A 21,234-nucleotide genomic window follows, 5' to 3' on the forward strand; every position below is an offset into this window, starting at 1 on the left:
CTGTATGATAACCACTCCAGAAGCTCTTCAAACCCCTTCAGTTAGGGTGTTTAATATCTAGACATGACTAAATAATTGGCCATATGTGATTGACCCAGCCCACACCCTCTCTCCTCTCTTAGTTGATTGGAAGTAGGGTTGGAAGTTCTAGCTCTGTAATCAATTGGTTGATTCCCCTAGCAACCAGCCTCCATCCCAAGGGCTTTACAAAAGCCACTTCATTATCATAAACTCAGGTGTGGTTAAAAGGATCTTGCTATGAATAATAACAACAGCAATAACAACAAAAACATCTTTATCATTCCAGAACTATTTCAGGAACTGGATGCAAAACCCATATATTAGTAATGTAATTGCATTTGGAGCTTTGTGCCAGATATGGGAATGAAGACCAAATGTATATGTATTATATCACAGTGTTATACAGCTGAAAATCAAACCTGTTATTCTGGAAATTGAGGAACTATCTCTGAACATTGAGTAACAAAATGGGAAATAAAGAGAAAATCTTGGCAATAGAGATAAAGAGGGCCAGTACATGACTAATACAAGTTTCAAAGGAAGGGAAACATTTTAAAATGGTAGAACATTTTTATCAGAAGAAAGATACAAGTCTCTTAAATGAATGGGCTCTCCATGTGTGGATTAAGATGAATTTTTAAAACTACTCATATCTAGTTACATCCTGGAGAAATTTCAGATTTTGTTAAAGAAGAAAATTCTAAAACCTTTCAGAAGAAAAAAAAAATAAAACAAAGAGATGAAAATCTGATTTATCAGAGGAAGCTGAAAGTCAAGAGACAAAGGTTTTCAACCTAGTAAAGGAAAATGATTTTGAATCTAGAATTCAAACAATCAAAAAAGTTTGAGAATAAAGTAAAGACATTTTCCAACATGAAACAACTCAGGAATTCTATTTCTGGACTTCTTGTATGAAAAAGTTATTCAAGGGAGTATTTTAGCACAATGCAAAATGAATTGAAGAAAGGAGATAGCTTGGCATTCAAGAAACATGGGCAGCTGAATAAGACCCAGAAGAGGGAGGAGAAAGCCCTTCAGAAAGTAAAAGAGTGTGGATAATTTGCTTCCAAAATTCTAGTGCATGCCTGCTAAGTCGTTTTAGTCATGTCTGACTCTTTGTGACCCCATGGATTGTAGGCCACCAGGCTCCTCTGTCCATGGGATTCTCCAGGTAAGAATACTAGAGTGGGTTGCCACACTCTTATCCAGGGGATCTTCCCAATCCAGGGATTGAACCTAAGTCTCTTATGTCCCCTGCACTGGCAGGCAGGTTCTTCACCACTAGCGCCACCTGGGAAGCGAAAGTTTTAGTAGTATAAGATCATATTGCCTTTATTATGTAGTCAAATATGCCATTTGGTTCTTTGGGCATACTATTTACACAATTGTAATGTTGTAAATTCTTTGGCATTGCCTTTCTTTGGGATTGGAATGAAAACTGACCTTTTCCAGTCCTGTGACCACTGTTGAGTGTTGCCAACAAAGGTCCATCTAGTCAAGGCTATGGTTTTTCCAGTGGTCATGTATGGATGTGAGAGTTGGACTGTGAAGAAGGCTGAGCGCCGAAGAATTGATGCTTTTGAACTGTGGTGTTGGAGAAGACTCTTGAGAGTTCCATGGACTGCAAGGAGATTCAACCAGTCCATTCCAAAGGAGATCAGCCCTGGGTGTTCTTTGGAAGGAATGATGCTAAAGCTGAAACTCCAGTACTTTGGCCACCTCCTGTGAAGAGTTGACTCATTGGAAAAGACTCTGATGCTGGGAGGGATTTGGGGCAGGAGGAGAAGTGGGTGACAGAGGATGAGATGACTGGATGGCATTACCGACTCAATGGACGTGAGTCTGAGTGAATTCTGGGAGTTGGTGATGGACAGGGAGGCCTGGCGTGCTGTGATTCATGGGGTCGAAAAGAGTCGGACACGACTGAGCAACTGAACTGAACTGAACTGAATGTTGTAAATTGTAGCACGGCAATGTTGTAAATGCTGACTTTTTAGGTAAATTATGAGAGATTTGTTTTACAGAATAGATGACATTATCATGAATCTTAACATTGTAGAAGTATTTCGTGAGCTGAAACGATTAGGAGTGTGGAGGAAGCAATTAGGACTATAGAAAGAAGTATGTTAATTTCCTTATATTTCCTAAGTGTCAGTTGAGAGTTGATAAACCAAGTCAGAGAGGTTTTAGTGAATAGTTTAAATTTAGAATGGCTTACTTTAAATGAAGAAGTAAAAACAGTAACTGTCATTAGTGATTGCTATTGGGAAGTGAAACTGATACTGCATGATACTGTGGGATGTTGAGACAAGTTTGTACTCAGTTAATACAAGTTTCTACTTTTTCTTTTAATTGTATGCTTCTCTCTGGTGCTTCAAAGATTTCTCTCTTTATCTTTGATGTTTTATACTTACACTACTTTTTATTAATGAAAATATTCATTTTTCTTCCTCCTGCTGGAAGTACTGTGTGGTTTTTTTTTGAATCCTGAGAACTACTCTCTTTCTTTAGTTCTCAACAATTCTTTGTCCTTTTTGTCTCTCATCTCACAATTCTTTCATATTAGAATAACTATTCAGACATGTTTAACTTTTTACTTCTGGTTTTCTTCCACATGTCTCTTAACTTCATATTTTTCTTTCTTTCTTTGTGATATAATTTGAGTGATTTCCACCAATCTATCTTCCAGTTTCATTACTCTCCCTCCAGCTGAGTTTTTTTTTAATATGATTATATATTTTATTTTTAGAATTCTTTTGTCTTTTTCTCGAACCAGTCTGATCTTCTATTGTGTTCATAATCTGTCGATGTTATTTCTTATTTCAAATCTTTTATTACTTTTTATTATATGAATGGTATAGTCCATTTTAGTTTTTCTTTTATCATAAAGTCCGTTTTCAATTACTTTGCAGTTTGTAGTCACTCAGGTGTGAATTATTACTTCTTGTGCCTACTGACTCTCCTAGTGAGTTTCAGTTTCCGTATGTGATTTGCAACTTTTGAAATCATCTTAATCAAGGGTTGTCCTCCACAGATGGGCTGCTGCAGCACTGGATTTATGGAGTCGTTCTTATTTGCCAGGGAATTTATGGATTCCATGCGTACTGGAGCAATTTTTATGTTAGTTTTTCTGCTCAGGATTTCCTTATGAAATGGTAGTGTATGTTTCAGAACCAAACCTTCCAAGAGTGATAGTATTTTTCCCAATATATTGATTCAATAAGAATTGAATGAAACTGATGATAAAAGTTTCAGAATATTAACATTAATGGATTCATAGCAATTTTTTTTGCACAGTACTAGTCTACCCCTTTTTACTTAATTGAGGAAAATGAGGTTAAAAAAAGTTAAATGTGCTGAGATCCAGTGAATTAAAGGCAGAGCAAAGTCTAAAAGCTTGATCCCTTTCTTGTTAAAATGCATTTCAACTTCGCATAGATGGTGACTGAGGCTGATTCAAAAATAAACTTGTACTTACTTTTGTTACTGTTCTTAACTTTGGTTTCATGATCCAAGTGCCTGAAAAGTGGCTTCCTGAGCCTGACGCTACCTTGTGTTGCATGTTATTAAGTATTTTGATGGTGTTAATTCTTTCATGCCCAATTAACAGATTAAAGCAAAATTAACACAGTCATTTTCTGTGTTACTGTTGGTGGAGACACTGTCAGATTCTACCTTGGCAGATCTTTCTTTATCAACAGTTTACCATTGTCACCCATTTAAGTGATACAATTTGCTAACAAATACCTAAAGTTTCTTGAAGACTGCTACCATGTCTTAAGATTTATTTTTTTCTTCCTACAGTGACTATTAAAGCCCCTGCCATTGAAAAAACATTCTATAAATACCAGCTAATTTGGCAATTTACTAAGAATTTTTCTTTTTCTCTTTCATTTTCTTTCTTTCTTTTTTTTTTTTTGGGTATTGGGTAATGGAAACTTTGGAGACATACTTTGTGAATTTTTCAGGAATTTATTTACTTTTCATGTTTTTACAGAGAACATACACAAGTAGGTAGTTTGGATGTATTTATCTAATTTAAAGAAATATATAATGACTTATCTTGTGTTCTGTTTGCAGAACAGAGTGTTCTGAACATAACACCAAGTAGAAGAGCCTCAAGCTGAAGGTACAGTATCTTGTTTACACTGAAGGAGCTTGTGTGTGGACAAGAAAGCACTGACAGCTCAAATGGACCCCATGGAGCTGAGCAATGTCAACATCGAGCCTGATGATGAGAGCATCAGTGGAGAGAGTATTCAAGACAGCTACACCGGGATGGGGAATTTAGAAAAGGCAGCAATGAGCAGGTATGGGGTTAAAATGATGGGGCTCCATGGGAAAACGAGAGGCTTGTGGACATGGAAAACAAAACTTTCGTTGGGGAGAACTGAATTTATTACCTATTTGAGAGATAACAATGATGTTGATGTTAACACATCAACTCTCTGATCCTGAAGTACACATTGTTATATCATTATGGTATGTCACTCCTTTGTATAATCGCTTCTTGGGCTTTTGGCTAAGATCAAGTGTAGTCCTTTGTATGATTACTTTAAAATTGCAGTCACAGTGTTCTTGTTCCTATTAATAATATATAATAATTTAAATTATAATTAACATACCACTTCTCTTACCTTTTGGGTTATTCTCTCAGGTTCCTTTTCTGACTGCTCTGTTAAGTGTTTCTACATCTCCAGAGTTCTGCTGAGATTCTTCTCTGGCTAAAAATGTCCTTTGAGCAAGTTTATTCACAACCGTCATGGCTTCACCCACTGAACATATGCCATATTTCAGCCTGTTAAACTTCTCAACTGAATTTCGGATCATCATATCCAACTGTTTACTATACATCTCTACTGGATGACTCATGCGTCTGAATTGCCTCCTTGATTAAGTTACACTTGTGATGTCTAACATTGAACTCTTGTCATCCTCTTCAAAATTTTCCCTTCTTCTAGCAATTTCATCTCGGTGAAAGCCATCAGCATCGTTTAGCAACTCAATCAAAGGGCCTTTGGTATCAACTTTGACTCATCCCTTCTGCCGAACTGCATGTACAATGTTTAACTATATCCAGTTGCTTCTACCTCATTAATGTTTCAAATCCGCCCACTTGTCTATATCCATTCTATTGCCATCTTGCTTTTGTCCCTCATCATCTGTCACTCATCCACTAGAACAGCCGTGATTAGTCCCCATCTTACTATTTACTCACTTCCAACTAGCCCTCCATATTCCTTGCAAAAGTAATCTTTTACAATTTCAAATTGACTCATGTCCTATCCTAAGGTAAACCCTTTGAGTGCTTCCTCAGTAGCTATGAGAGAAAGATTATACTACACATTGCTTGGCATATGAAGCCTTTCATGATCCAGCCCTCACCTAGCTCTCCTCTTAATCCCTTGCCCTGTTTATGTGCTGTTTTCTAGCCTTGTTGAGCCACTCAAAACTCGTGTTCCTGCATTCACTCTGCTCTGTCTGCCTGGAATGCCCTGATTTAAGTATTACCCACTCACCTTCCCCCTTTTTCTCTACTGGCTGCACTCTCTCTTCAAGACTCAGCTCAATATCAGGTCTCCTATGAAGCCATCCCCCAGTTAGAAGTGATCACCTACTTTGTGCACCTTCTCCCTACCCAGATGTTTGTGATGCCACTACACCAGGTTAATGGCACTGCCTGGAACAGAGTAGCTGCACAACTGTTACTGATAAGTTTAGTAACTTCTTACAAAATACTATATAACACAAATTATTCATGATTTAAGATATACAGAAGTGAACTTTTTATTAAATCTAGGTCTGGAGTAGAGAATATTATCCTCAAATCAGGACATCTTATTGCATTCACAACACCCAGGAAGGGTGTCAGGAGGAAGTACTCTTCTTCCTCCAGGAGGCCAGCCCAGTAAACGTTAGCATTGTTGGATAAGAGAGGCCGTGGAGATGTCAACATGACTCTTCGTGGGTTGGGTGACTCCTTTTTTATTTTTTCAGCATAATATATTTTAAAATTTTTAATTAGAAGGTATTTTACAATATCATGGTTGTTTCTGCCATACATCAATATGAATCAGCCCTGGGTATACATATGTCCCCTTCCTCTTGAAACCCTTCCCACCTCCCTCCCCGTCCCATCCCTCTGGGTTGTCGCAGAACACCCGCTTGGGTTCCCTGTGTCACACAGCAAATCCCCACTGGCCATCTATTTTATATATGGTAACATATAGGTTTCAGTGATACTCTCTCCATTCATCTCACACTCTCCTTCCCGTACTGTGTCCAAAACTCTGCTCTTTATGTCCGTGTCTCCTTTGCTGTCTAACAAGTAGGCTCATCAGTATTATCTTTCTAAATTACATATGTGCGTGCATACTAAGTCACTTCAGTCGTGTCTGCCTCTTTGTGACCCTATGGACTATAACCCACCAGGCTCCTCTGTTCGTGGGATTCTCTAGGCAGGAATACTGGAGTGGGTTGCTGTGCCCTCCTCCAGGGGATCCTCTTGACCCAGAGATCAAACTCAGGTCTCCTGTGTCTCCTGCATTGGGAGGCGGGTTCTTTACCACTAGTACCACATGGGAAGCCCAGATTCCATATATATGTATGTTCATATACAATATTTGTCTTTCTCTTTCTGACTTACTCTTGAGGAGTCACAACATGGTAGAACCAGGGCTTTGGAATCAGCAGAGGAGTCATCTGACTTTGGAGAAGACATTCATCTTCTTTGAGCTTCAGTGGAAAATGCAAAATGGCAAACCAACACCTACTTTGCTGAGGATTAAATGAGTGTCTTTGAGATAGATGATACTCAGTGAACTCTTATTTTCTCCACTCCACTTCATTACTCAGGAAATTGATCAAATCCAAGGGCTCTTTTGTTTCTGAGAAAGGTGCATACAGATATGAGCTCTGTGGAAGTGGCAGAGCTGAAGGGGACAGGGTCCCAAGAAGAGTCCTACAGAGTCATTAGATTTGGTCCTCTGAAAGCTGACGCGAAAAGAGCAAGAATGCTTTTGTCAGCTTCAGGCAGTGTGTTCTGGAACACTTACAAGGACTTAGCTTGTAAGTCCTGACTCTAGTGGGTCATTATTTTGCAATTTTATGATCATTTTTAAAAGATGGGTTTGTTTATATTTGGTTTGATCTCTTAAATATAAATTTTGGGGAAATTCAACATAATGCATTCATTTGGAATCATTATACTTATGTTTTCAATATATGCTGGGCTTGATATTAAATCACTGAAGATGCTGGGGACATTTCTCATATATTTTATACAATCTTAACATGTTTTATGACTACAATTCATCTCATGCCAAAATAAGAACATGCAAATGTCTCAAAAGAGAAAGTCTATTTACTTTTACATTTAAAACTTTAAAATTACTCATGGGCTAAAGGATTCTAGCTTATTGATTAAGGTTAAAAAGAGAATGTTGTATATTCCAGAGTTTAAATCTAGATGACACCTTTATTTTTATTATCATTAGGCCCATTTGGGGCTCTGTTTCATCTTATCTTTTCTGTTTTCAACTATGAACATTATGTACCAGTCTCCACATAGCAAGTATATTAACTACAGACTATTAAAATAAAGCACAAAAGGGAGGAAGGAGTGCAGAGATGGAGAAAGACAGCCGCTGAGGGCATTATTCTTCCTTCAAGAGATAGGAGAAAAATGACAGGAAATATTCCTAACTTGTACACCATGTGGTTCAAGAAAAGCCACTTCCTGGGTTTTAGAAAAGCGTATGAAACTTTGTCTTCGGGATCTGTCTAGTTCTATCCGCACTTTATATTGTTCTCTGTTCTCAAAAAGTAGCCTCTTTGTCCCTCTTTCTCATAAGATATTTTCAGGCTTAACTTCTAGGAGATAATTTGCACAGATCTATAATAATTATTTTACCTTTTTTATTTCTAAGGGTTACTTTAAAAAAACTCCAATTATTTTATCTTACTCTCTCACGCAAGAAATGCCTTAAAGTTGCAATTTATCTAATAACGAAGCACTTTTAAAAAAGCATGCATATTTGAGCATTTCCTATCATCGAAGGCCTATGTGACATTTTCCAGTTTCAAAATGCAGTGGTGGCAGCTGAACTCATTAGTCAAACGTTCAGAAACGTGACTGGTACTAGCTTCGTATCCTCAAATCTTCATACCCTCACATCCTTCATATCTCCGGCATACAGCTTCAGCTGCCAACCAGTGCTGCCATGGGATGTGCAGCTTCCAGCCTGTACCAAGTAGACCACTACCCCTGTGCTTAGTGGATTTGTGCTGCATGGTCTCTTCAGTCGTGTCTGACTCTTTGCGGCCCTATGGACTATAGCCCGCCAGTCTCCTCAGTCCTTGGGATTCTCCCGACAAGAACAGTGAAGTTGCCATGCCCTTTTCCAGGGGATCTTCCTGACCCAGGAGTTGAACACACACCTCCTGCGTTGCAGGCAGATTCTTTACTGACGGAGCCGCCAGGGAAGCCCTGATCTGTGTGGATAGTGATGTCTCAAAGTCCTGCTCTTTAATCCTGCATCTTACAGCCCTCTCAACTCTTCTGCTGACTCATTGGGTTTCTTTAAAAGGTTTTCTTAGTTTCATTCATTAATTGTCTAAAACAACCAAGTACACTTTCAGAGTAATTAAAATACACATTCTTGCACACAACTAAACATAGCACAGAGCTACCATTGAACTCCTTTTCAGCAAGAGATATGCATATTAAATATGGAATCAAAAAAGAGGAAAATGCCAGCTAAAGGCTCTGTCTAGGGTTGCATGGAGCTGTAGGAGACCCTAGACTTGGGGTCTGGTGGGGCTGGACATGTTGTCTTACTCTTCTGAGCCACAGTTGCTTCATATCAGACATGGAAGTTTCCCTTATGAGGACATTTGAGCACCAAGAGAGATGAGATCACAGTGCCAAATCACTTAATAAATACTTTTTGAATTAATAAGATCCTGTGGTCATGGTGTATGAACAGTTGAGAAAACGCAGTCACTGCTCTGTTCCCTTTCTTTGGGAGAGCTTGAAATGGCAAAAATTAGCTCTAATTATTCTATTTTTTGCATAGTCAATGTGGGAGAAAAAATGTGGCTTTAAAAAGATTTCAACCAAAAAATATTTTCTTCCTTCAGACCTTTCTCCCTCCCTCCCAAAGTATACTCATAAATAGGGCTCAGTCCTTTTGTCTGGAAGGAACACTAGTATGAAGAGGAGAAGAGGAAAATAAAAGCTTTAAGTGTCTTGTTTTTCCTCCCCTGATTCAGTGACTTAGATCACCTGAAACATAAATATAAATCAGAGCATTTACTAGCTGTTTTTACTGTCTTCTTTTCCTTTGTGTGTATGTTTAGTGAGTTTACTAATGAAGATGCTGAAAGTCAGAAATTCCTGACAAATGGATTTTTGGGGAAAAAGAAGTTGGCAGATTATGACGATGAACATGTAAGTGATTCTCTGCTTTCCGGCAGTAAACAGGACTTGAGGATGTCTGATCTACCTGGGTCTCTGCAGGAAAGCAATGTGACTGAAATTTTCCAAGCCTTGATCAGCACATTCTCTGTTTATTCAGGCCCTTACTGGAATAAGGGCTTGTTTTTCCTGTTCGCCATATGGCTGCATAAATCATTTATGAAATTTATTTGTTTTTTGGAGAAATCATTCTAACTCAAATGTGATCTGCAGTCGTACATGCTTTCCCTTCTTTCTATTACTCAACCTGCACTTTTTATTTTTTACTGAGACCTCTGCTGAAATCAAGTACCACATTCCACTGAGAATTACATGCTTTTACTGAAGTTGAGTCATGGTTTTATTTGCTGTGATTTTACTTTAATCTTCAATTTTTGGTGGTAGTCTCTTCCAAAAAAGATGATATAGGATAAGAATAATCCAAAAAAGGTTCATCCTTTGGTAGGTGTTTGTTTATCATGCATCCCATTTTCTTCAAGCATCCTGGGACCACCTCCTTTGGAATGTCTTCATTCAACCTGAGTAATGCCATCATGGGCAGTGGAATCCTGGGCCTGTCCTATGCCATGGCCAACACAGGGATCATACTTTTCATGTAAGTGCCTGGACTTATCTATTTGATTACTAGGTCTTGGGGATACAGACATGAGGTGAAAAAATGATTACTCAGTTTAAAGCCTGTGCATACCTTGTGCTCTTTCAATTAACAAAATTTGATCTTTGTGAATAAGAATCATCTGAGAAAGTATTAGCATATTCTCTCTCTTTTTGAAACAAAACAGCAATGAGAAATAATCAGAGCAGTCTAATCTTGGTACTTGTTCAACCAGCCATCTCTATTCAAATGGCAGAAAGTTTATATGTTTGAGCCCCCTTTCCCCAAAGTGCTAGAACAGCCCTGTCTGTCCAAAGTTATTCATCGTAAAGTAATTTGGTGTTTAATAGTTTAAAAGATCTTTTCCAGTAGCAAATCTGACTTTATCACACTCAGGAAAAACATCCCTTCCCAAACCGGACCTGCAGGGTCCTGTGTGCCTCGAGCCCATCTCAAGTCCCATCATCTGGTGCTCTATATGCCAGATACAATGGGCACAGTGTCTGCTCCCCATCCCTTGAAGGTGCCATTCGTTCTTACCACAGGGCCTTTGCACATGATCTTGGAACCTTCTTCCCTTTCCTCCACATCTAGTTAACTCCCCATAACTCAGCTCAGCCACACCTCAGTTATGCCTTCCACAGTGTTAGTATTTTAGTGCAGTTGTCTGATTCATTTGTTTGATGGCTCTCTCCCTGGCTAGACTATCATCTCCAAAGTGTTAATTAAGCCTTTGGAGATGGCTCAGTTCTGTTTTTTTCACCTCATGTCTGTATCCCCAAGACCTAGTAACAATGCTTGGCTTGGGGAATTTTTGCAGAGTGGCCGAAGTTTCTTCCTAAACCAACGCGCTTTATCCTAACTTGGTCAAATGCTGCCTGGTGGCAGCAGCATCACAGAGCCGACCTGGAGGGTGGAGGCCACTTTGTGACAGACAGCCACAGACATTTGTGCATTACGTGCAGCCTGATATTTTCAAAGACACAGTTGGCAGCAGTGAAATACTTCACAAGAATAAAGTTAGTCAGGCATCAGTGTGAATGTAGATCACAATCCCTAGTGCAATGTTGGAGTCTTAAATAACTGTCTAAGAATGTAACATTTATATTATAAATATATGCTATTTATGTTCCAAATATCACATATGATTAGGTAACCACATAGCTATTTGAGGGCTAAGGATCAGGCTGGACTATAAATACTGATATTGTGTCAGTGCTTTGATTGAACTGTTAGATTATAGTTTTTAGCTGAATGGGTTTTTATGTCAACTTTACCTTTCTAAGCCATGTTTGAAATAAAGTAGTTTAAAAAAATTCTCAGATTCTTCATGCCTAGAGGTTTAGTCATATATGTAGTTGTATACTTTTGTAATAAACTCTGTCTTTGAAACAAACAGACTGCCTTCTCTGTACTAATTACACATACCATTAAAATTAATAAGGAAATTTTCATAGATCACTGATGAATAGAAGTAAGAGATACTTTCTCCAATTCTAGAGCCCCAGATCATCTTCATGAGAGGAGAATATTCCACTTTTAAGACTGAAAGCCTCATTTTAGGCCTGTAAACATTTAACAGATTAATTTGGCCAAAGCAATTAAATCGTTAGAGATCATGAGATGTGTTTTGTGTATCCAAGTAGCCCAAAATGGATTCAGCAATCTCCCTTAATTCCCAACAAGTGACACAGGATTTCATTGGTGTTTACTTTTAGCATTTTCTGCCAAAGCAAGTGTATGTTTAGAATATAGAGTATTATCATTATTTTTCCAGGGAATAAAATTATATAATCTGAATTGCATAATTCTTAAAAACAGCTCAATTCATAAGCTGTATGGAATAACATATGAATAAGACATGGATTAGACAGTTCTGGTGAACACATTTTGTGATAAATAAGAGCACAATAGAGCTAGAATTGTTAGGACATTTGTACCTCATTGTCTAAATCTATGTTTGCAAACTTAACTTCCCTAGGAATTACCAAAGAATTAGATCAGTTGTGGGGAGAATGTTTAGTGTGCTCTCATCATAGGAAACAGACAAAGAATAAGATTTTTTTTTCAGTTTCAGGTAAAGATGACTATTATTCCTTAATTTATTATATAATTGCTTCTATCTACACTCTCTTTTTGCTGTTCAGTTCTTATTTTTGGAAAGCACTGATCACTGAATACATAAAGAAACCACATATGCCTGTGGACATGTGGAGGGCCCTGAACCAGAAACGATTCTTTTCTGAGTACAGCAAAGGTTTCCCTGCAGCCTGGACTTACCTTTTTCTGTTTCTTCTATTATACTGGTGTTTGCCAGACCTCTGGTTCACACCTCTGTTCACTCTCGTATAATGCGCAGACAGTAGTAATGGAACTCAGAGTTTGCTTTGGCGTCTCTGTTTCTAGATTTTAGATGGATGTTTAGTCAGGTCATTGAATAGCCCTTCAATTATAAATATTCATGAGAATATCATGCAAATATGATATACATATGCATATGCCCCTTATACTGAGTAAGTAGATATAGTATTTGCTAATTTTGCTGTACCTTTAGCATCTAAATTTTAAACTAGATTCTACTACTGGTAGTAGTAACACACTAAAAAAGGTGTGTTAGGGACTTCCAGTAGTACGTTTTGGCCCATAAAATAAAGCCAATCCAGTTCTGAAGCATTAAAGAGTATTTGTGACATTCTGAAAAAGAATGTTTCAGCTTCCCCAAATCCACATACTCTTGGAAAGTTAATGATTGAAAAGACCAGTGTAATAAGGTATTGTAACATCATGTATTATTATGTCTCATTTTTTACAGAAATCTTATTGTCTCCTTTCTATTCCCTTCACAGAATCATGCTGCTTGCCGTGGCAGTCCTCTCTCTTTATTCAGTTCATCTTTTATTAAAGACTGCCAAAGAAGGAGGTATGCTACACCTTAGACACCAGACATGCCATTTTGATTCTGGTTAAAGGCATTTCAGTCTCTAGCTCCATACCTATAAGATGGTGTTAGTCAATTTTACATTTAATTTTCTTCTAATCCCAATCACATGGCCTCTCCATGTTTTTAGTTATCTAGGCAAGTGAAAAATCAAGTGAAAGTGAAAGTCAGCCTGCTCAGGTTCAAGCCAAATAGAGAAAAATACTTTTGGTGGATGATGGAAATAACAGTTCTGACTTGCTGCATGGGGCCAAGATGAATGAAGCCATCACTCCTTGTTTGGAGAACATTCACCATATTTTGTAATGGCTTTTGAGATTGCATATTTGGGTTTTATGATTTCTATAGGTGGTCACTTAGGTCATTTAGGGGCTCGCGCTCAGTTGTGTCTGACTCTTTGTGACCTCATGAACTATAGCCCACTAGGCTTCTCTGTCCATGGAATTTTCCAGGCAAAAATACTGGAGCAGTTTACTATTTCCTTCTCCAGGGAGCTTCCTAACCCAGGGACTGAACCTGAGATCTGTGATTTCTATATGCCGTTTATTTACATGTTTGAGGCTCCAGTGCAGAATTATATTATAGAAATATCTTCATCACTAAAGCAGTGTCTTAACAAGGTTCTTTTCATTTCTGATTATAGGGTCTTTAATTTATGAAAAACTAGGTGAAAAGGCATTTGGATGGCCTGGGAAAATCGGAGCTTTCATTTCCATTACAATGCAGAACATTGGAGGTAGGAGGTTCTAGGTTTCAACAAACCATTTAAACTTTCTAAAGGAGGTTCAAGAAATAAGAAAATTTAATGGTAATGAACAAGAATTTAAATAGAAATACCTGCTTTATCATTTTTAAATTTAATAAGTAAAGTTTTCTAAACAGATTTGCTATCTCTCTGTAACCCAAAACAGCGATATCTATATTGAAGTGAAATACTATATAAACCCAAAGAATAAAATTTTTCTTTATTTCAAATATGTATAAATATATATGATTGAGCATATTTCACAAAAGGAAAAATTCAGTATCTGAGGCACGTGGTAAATTTGGGGGTCATTGAGATACATCTTGTGCAGTCAGCCCACTGGGTAGTGTTCATAGAAGCTGTGCTAAGGTAAAAATCTGGTGAGGCATCAAAAGCATTGTAAAACAGATTCTTATAATTCCTACTGAATGATCGTTCCCAGAGAGAGCTTAGAAGCATATATTTTTAATCATGTTCCAGATTATACTTGCCCACCAACTTCACTGGTCCTCTCATGTCTTTGACCTTCTAAAGACATTTTAATCCATGTTTCTGATGTCCTGTGGCTAAGTCCTCTTGCATGATCCAGACTATATCATCACATAGTGGCACTTGCTTCCCCACCTCCTACCCAGTCCCCAAACTGGTTATTCCATCCTTCTGTTCTTTCATCTTAGTGAACAAACAATACCAGCGGCATCCAGTTTCTTAAGCCAGAAATCTGGGGATCAGCCTGAACATTTCCCTCTCTCCCCAACCCTGACCATTCAATTAAATACCAGCTCTTAAGAAAAGAAGAGAAAGGAAAGGCAAAGGAGAAAAGGGAAAATATACCCATTTGAATGCAGAGTTCCAAAGAATAGCACGGAGAGATAAGAAAGGCTTCCTCAGTAATCAATACAAAGAAATAGAGGAAAATAATAAAATGGGAAAGACTAAAGTTCTCTTCAAGAAAATTAGAGATATCAAGGGAACATTTCATGCAAAGATGGGCACAATAAAGGTCATAAATGGTATGGACCTAACAGAAGCAGAAGATGTTAAGAAGAGGTGGCAAGAATACACAGAAGAACTGTACAAAAAAAGATCTTCACGACCCAGAAAATTACGATGGTATGATCATTCACCTAGAGCCAAGCAAACAAAGTTAGTGGAGGAAATGGAATTCCAGTGGAGCTATTTCAAATCCTAAAAGAAGATGCTGAGAAAGTGCTGCACTCAGTTTGCCAGCAAATTTGGAAAACTCAGCAGTGGCCACAAGACTGGAGAAGGTCAGTTTTCATTCCAATCCCAAAGAAAGGCAATGCCAAAGAATGCTCAAACTACCACACAACTGCACTCATCTCACATGCTAGCAAAGTAATGCTCAAAATTCTCCAAGCCAGGCTTCAAAAGTATGTGAACCATGAACTTCCAGATGTACAAACTGGATTTAGAAAAGGCAGAGGAACCAGAGATCAAATTGCCAACATCCGTTGGCTCATTGAAAAAGCAAGAGAGTTCCAGAGAAATATCTACTTCTGCTTTATTGACTATGCCAAAGCCTTTGACTGTGTGGATCACAACAAACTGTGGAAAATTCTGAAAGAGATGGGAATACTAGACCACCTGACCTGCCTCCTGAGAAATCTGCACGCAGGTCAAGAAGCAACATTTAGAACTGGACCTGGAACAACAGACTGGTTCCAAATCAAGAAAGGAGTACATCAAGGCTGTACATTGTCACCCTGCTTATTTAACTTATATACAGAGCACATCATGTGAAATGCTGGGCTGGATGAAGCACAAGCTGGTATCAAGATTGCCAGGAGGAATATCAATAACCTCAGATATCCAGATGACACCACCCTTATGGCAGAAAGCGAAGAACTAAAGAGCCTCTTGATGAAAGCGAAAGAGAAAAGTGAAAAAGCTGACTTAAAGGTCAACATTCAGAAAACTAAGATCATGGCATCCGGTCCCATCACTTCATGGGAAATAGATGAGAAAACAATGGAAACAGTGAGGGACTTTTTTGGGGGGCTCCAAAATCACTGCAGATGGTGACTGCAGCCATGAAATTAAAAGATGCTTGCTTCTTGGAAGAAAAGCTATGACCAACCTAGACAGCATATTAAAAAGCAGAGACATTACTTTGCCAACAAAGGTCTGTCTAGTCAAAGCTATGTTTTCTTTAGTAGTTATGTATGGATGTGAGTGTTAGACTATAAAGAAATCTGAGCACTGAAGAACTGATGCTTTTGAAGTATGGTGTTGGAGAAGACTCTTGAGAATCCCTTGTACTGCCAGGGGATCAAACCAGTCAGTCCTGAAGGAAATCAGTCCTGAATATTCATTGGAAGGACTGATGCTAAAGCTGAAACTCCAATACTTTGGCCACCTGATATGAAGAGCTGACTCATTAGAAAAGACCGTTATGTTGGAAAAGATTGAAGGCAGGAGGAGAAGGGGATAACAGAGGATGAGATGGTTGGATGGCATCATTGACTCAATGGACATGAGTTTGAGTAAGCTCTGGGAGTTGGTGTTGGACAGAGAAGCTTGGCGTGCTGCTCTCCATGGGGTCACAAAAAGTCGGATACAACTGAGCGACTGAACTGTACTGAACTGAACTGAACCATTCTTTCCCTTGTTTATCTCTTGAATCTTTCTCCTTCTAGTCTTACCACCACACTTCAGATTGTTGCAGTAGCCATCTAACTGATCTTTCTGTCTTGAGCTTCCCCTCTTCTATTTGTAATTCATCCTCCAAATTAACTTTCTCAAATCCAGATCTACCCTGGCTTCTCACATGCATAAAATTCTTCAGCATGCCCTCATTATTTTCAAGATAAAATTTAAACTCTTTATTCTGACATATAAAGGTCTTAACCGTCTTTCCTTTGCCTACCTTTCCTGAAAAACCCCCCTACCGATCTGTCTCTCTCTCTCCCTACCCATCTATCATCTGTTCCTTATGTGTTCTGTGTCATAACTAAGTACATTCACCTCCCCTACTTTTCCATCCTCCAGCCTTACCACACATGCATTCTCTGGTTCTCCCTGTTTGACTGTTCCCATGATCCATCATTCTCTAAGCTATTAGGTACTAGCACCTCTGGGCTCCTCTAACCTTGTTTGTATAGAACTGGTATGTTGTTGCTGTTCAATCACTCAGTCATGTCCAACTCTTTTTGATCCCATAGACTGCAGCATGCCAGGCTTTTCTGTCCTTCATTATCTCCCAGAGTTTGCTAAAACTCATGTCCATTGAGTCGATGATGCTATCTAACAATCTCAAGAGGTTTTTAAATCTTTGAGTAGAGAATAGACTTTTGGATCCTGACGGACCTGAATTTGAGCTTGTTTCTGTGACTATCGATGACCTTGGGAAAGTCACTTTACAAATCTGCGTCCATTTTTTCCATCTATGTAAATGAGAGTAGTAGTTCCTTCTCACACGGTCATAATAATACAGGTTCAGTGCATAATTCCTCCCCAGTTTTCTGGTTGTTCTTAAATGGGATTTTTATAATTATAAGACAAATACATGCTAATTGTGAAAAACTGAAACATGACATGAATATACAGATTACAAAGAAATGTTTGTGTAAATCACCCTTAGAAAAAACCACTTCAGGTTTTCCTCTCTGTCAAATTTAACAAATGTAGTGTTACTGTTAAAATAAGATCATCTTATAACACTGATTTACAGCTTGCTTTTTATTTAATAATATGCCTTGAATGTTTTTGATGTTACTCTTTATAATGGTTTTTGAATTTTCCATTGTACAAATGCACAGTGATTGATTTACTGAATCACTTCATGAACAGTTTTGGAATGTTTCCAGTTTTTTACTGTTGCCAACAATGCTGCTATTGATGAACTTGTATAGAGACCATGCAAGGAGGCCATTCTTTCTGATTAATAAAATCACTGGAATTATCTGGGATTTCTAAAATGCAGCTATGTCTTTAAAAACCTTTATCTAACTATAGCTGCTCCAGTAATGGATAGTTAGTAAGAAGATAAATAAAAGCCAGTCTTATCATAATGATTTGTATTTATGTCTGTCATATTTTTATATAGTATGAGTACAATCCCAGGTAGAATTTGGCAGTAATTGTTTCATTCTTTTTACTGGCATTGAGCCCCAAGCATATAAGTCCCCCAGCCTCCACCAAATAAATTGCTTTACATTTGGTTCAAATTTTCAGCCTTATTGAGATTTAATCAATCTATTCTAAAGGAAATCAATATTCATTGGAAGGACTGATGCTAAAGCTGAAGCTCCAATACTTTGGCCACCTGGTGTGACTCATTGGTAAACATCCTGATGCTGGGAAAGATTGAGGGCAGGAGAAGAAGGGGGCAACAGAGGATGAGATGATTGGATGGCATCACTGACTCAATGGACATGAGTATGAGCAAACTCCGGTAGATAGTGAAGGACAGGGAAGCTTGGTGTGCTGCAGTCCACTGGGTCACAAAAGCTTGGGCATGGCTTAGCAACTGAACAGGTCCAATTTAAATATCAAGCATTTCATAGTAGGAGATTTAAATTTAAGGATTTCATAGGAGTCCTTTGCGGGTAATCTAATATACTTATTTGGCCCATAGAACTAACTGGACATACACATACTTAGCCCTGATCCCAATAGGCTGAGTGGCAACAGCATTGTCTATTGTTCCAAGTATAGCTACTATTATGCTTCTAAACAATGCAATGAACTATGGCATGGTCTCTCAATCAAGCCCCACCACACACACACAATATGGCTTTAAAGGAGTAAGATGAAATTTCATACAGCATTCCTGAAAATCTCTCACTTTGGTTACCCTATGTGATTAATGGTTATTGTGGCCTAAAAGAAATCACTTGTATTTTTGTATTTAGCAATTCCACATTTAGAATGTTTAATTCTCTCAATCCCCTGAAAAATTAACACTGACCATGGATGTTTCAACATTAGGAGAATAATGTTGACATTATCCAGACAGGTCTGGATCATTCTGAATTTTTGAAGACCAAACACATTAACAGTGGTGACATCACTGAAAGTCAGCAATTAACAGCTCTAAAATTGATGGTACCTCACTGAACTAGTTAATCAGAAATATCTCCTCTGTTTACCCTCTGTAAGATTTAGCTTTAGCCAAGGTCTTTGTAAAGATTAACCAAGTCATGTTTACAGAAGACATATCAGATAATGTAAAAATCATTTCATTTCACAATAGAGAAGAAACACTGGCCTGAAATTAGGGAGCTTATATTTTGGATGTGGTCTGTCATTTTTCAAGCTGTGTGATACTGGACATGTCGTTTAAGCTCTCGTAATCATTATATCCTCAGCTGTGGAATGAAGACAATAAAATGCATCTTCCTCTTTCACATGGCTTTTCAGCTGGCCACGTGCAAAGCTAAACCATGTGGGGAACTGTATCACTATTATTGCTTTTATTTGAGGTTAAGGAAATATTTTAAACTATTAATAGTTCAATTTGCAATTTGGATCGCTGCTTGAAATGTCTGTTAGCAAAAATTCACTAGAAGGATGTAGCGCACACTTAAACCTTGCAATGTGAAACTTGTCAGTGTGATTTTCAGTTGAACCTTTTGACCATGTGTGAAATAACAAATTAGTATTATTCTGCACTGAGTGGATGGACTTTGGAAAGGGATGTTGCATAAATCTCCCAAACTGTATCTTATTGTGCATGTCTATATAAATGTTTTTCCAGAGAGAGGGTTTGCACGTTTTTATAGGTCAAATTTTGAGAAGAGTACATGATCACACGTGCATCACTTACAGAGATGCTCAAGAAATTTTGCCACTTTGTTATGATTTCTTGTTTGGACAAAGGATACAGAAAAACACTTCATTGATCAAGGTTAGAGAAGCTATCCTCCCTTGTACTTTTCTTCCTTATCAATCTAATATGACTCCAGTGTGGAGAATCAGCAGTCTGAGATTGTGTGCCCCTCTTGGAGATCACAAAGGACTAAACTGGTGTCCACCTACTAAGGGCAGACTGACACGTACTCTACCCAACTCCACCTTGCAATTCCACCCCCCCACCCCCTTGTGGTTGACACCTTTGGTTGTCAAACCTCTGCCTGAGTTTTAGATACAAACAGGCACGTATGTAAGGCCATGATGACTGCTAGCAGGAAAGCTTCAAAACTGCAGCCTCACTGAAAATCTGAGCTGGATTTAACACAGCATCAGCATTGACACTGTCGGCAAACGTCCATCGGGAAAAGCCAAAGGGCCCAATATCCATTTATAAGAAGAGCTTGGAAGGCATACAGAATACACAGTGGGTGGCTTCTCTTTCGGTTTGGGAATTACTGAGAAGCTGGGATGTCCCCAATGCCTGGACTTCTCACAACTTGCCTGTGACGCTGGTGCCATGAACACTACTAAGCTGTCACGTTTTCCATTTTAGCCATGTCAAGCTACCTCTTTATCATTAAATATGAACTACCTGAAGTAATCAGAGCATTCATGGGACTTGAAGAAAATACTGGGTATGTCTTCTGTTTTCTCTGTAACATCAATAGACTCATCCTACTTGGTCTTTTCTGATCCTAATATTCTGGTCTTTCTTTTCTAGAGAATGGTATCTCAACGGCAACTACCTCGTCATATTTGTGTCTGTTGGAATAATTCTTCCACTTTCTCTACTTAAAAATTTAGGTAAAGTCATTTTCCATTTTGATTTTCATTTCATATTCTAAGAGGTAAGCTGATTGTAGATGCCATATTCACCTTCTTTCCTAACTCCTAGGTTACCTTGGTTATACCAGTGGATTTTCTCTTACTTGCATGGTGTTTTTTGTCAGTGTGGTAAGTGATTTTTGACATGACCCTTGTAACTTGGTAGGCATGTGATGCTTTCAGCGCCTGAAATGGTGTCCTAATTTTTGTTCAAGCACATCATTAGCATGAAATAGTTCTTGCATCACAAGCAATTTTCTTGTATTCTCATTTGGAATGAGAGAAGAATAGTCATGAGTTTAAATATAGTTGAGTTAGAATGTCAAGACCATTGCTAATAGTATGTTCTAGGCAAACTAGATGTTATAGTTGGACAAAAGGAACACTTCAGCAGGAATGTGACAATAACTCAGTGTTTAAAAAGGTGGAGGAAGAAGAAGTGAAGAGACCCAGAAAATAAATGAATAGACTCTAGAATTATCCTTATTTGCATGAATCAGCCATTTTCTCTTACTCATTCAACCCATGAATAGAAGGTGACCACAGGGGAATTAAAGAAAGAAATCCTTTCCCACCCTATCCCATTCTCCTCTAAAAGGAGGAATTTCAGTTAATATCATGAATGCCAACATTTATGTAGCATTTCTCCCAAGAGGCAAAGGAGGAAGGAAGAGTTTCTGATAACTATTTTCATTAGTTTGAAGAAATGAAAGAGATGAAATGCAGCAAGAAAATGATCATCTTTCTCATGGAAG

General features: G+C 38.2%; 1 protein-coding gene across 1 annotated transcript in view; it reads left to right on the forward strand.

The window, feature by feature from the left end:
- Positions 1–4,212: 4,212 nt before the first annotated feature.
- Positions 4,213–21,234, forward strand: part of SLC38A4 (solute carrier family 38 member 4) — a 31,549-nt gene continuing 14,527 nt past the window's right edge. The window contains exons 1-8 of the mRNA XM_052639694.1: positions 4,213–4,331; positions 9,382–9,472; positions 9,979–10,094; positions 12,941–13,014; positions 13,676–13,768; positions 20,208–20,289; positions 20,376–20,458; positions 20,550–20,608. Coding sequence (XP_052495654.1) covers positions 4,213–4,331; positions 9,382–9,472; positions 9,979–10,094; positions 12,941–13,014; positions 13,676–13,768; positions 20,208–20,289; positions 20,376–20,458; positions 20,550–20,608 — 717 coding nt within the window. The remainder of the gene's footprint in view (positions 4,332–9,381; positions 9,473–9,978; positions 10,095–12,940; positions 13,015–13,675; positions 13,769–20,207; positions 20,290–20,375; positions 20,459–20,549; positions 20,609–21,234) is intronic.

The sequence above is a fragment of the Budorcas taxicolor genome, chromosome 5 (genome assembly GCF_023091745.1).
Source record: "Budorcas taxicolor isolate Tak-1 chromosome 5, Takin1.1, whole genome shotgun sequence".
NCBI classification, from domain to species: Eukaryota; Metazoa; Chordata; class Mammalia; order Artiodactyla; family Bovidae; genus Budorcas; species Budorcas taxicolor.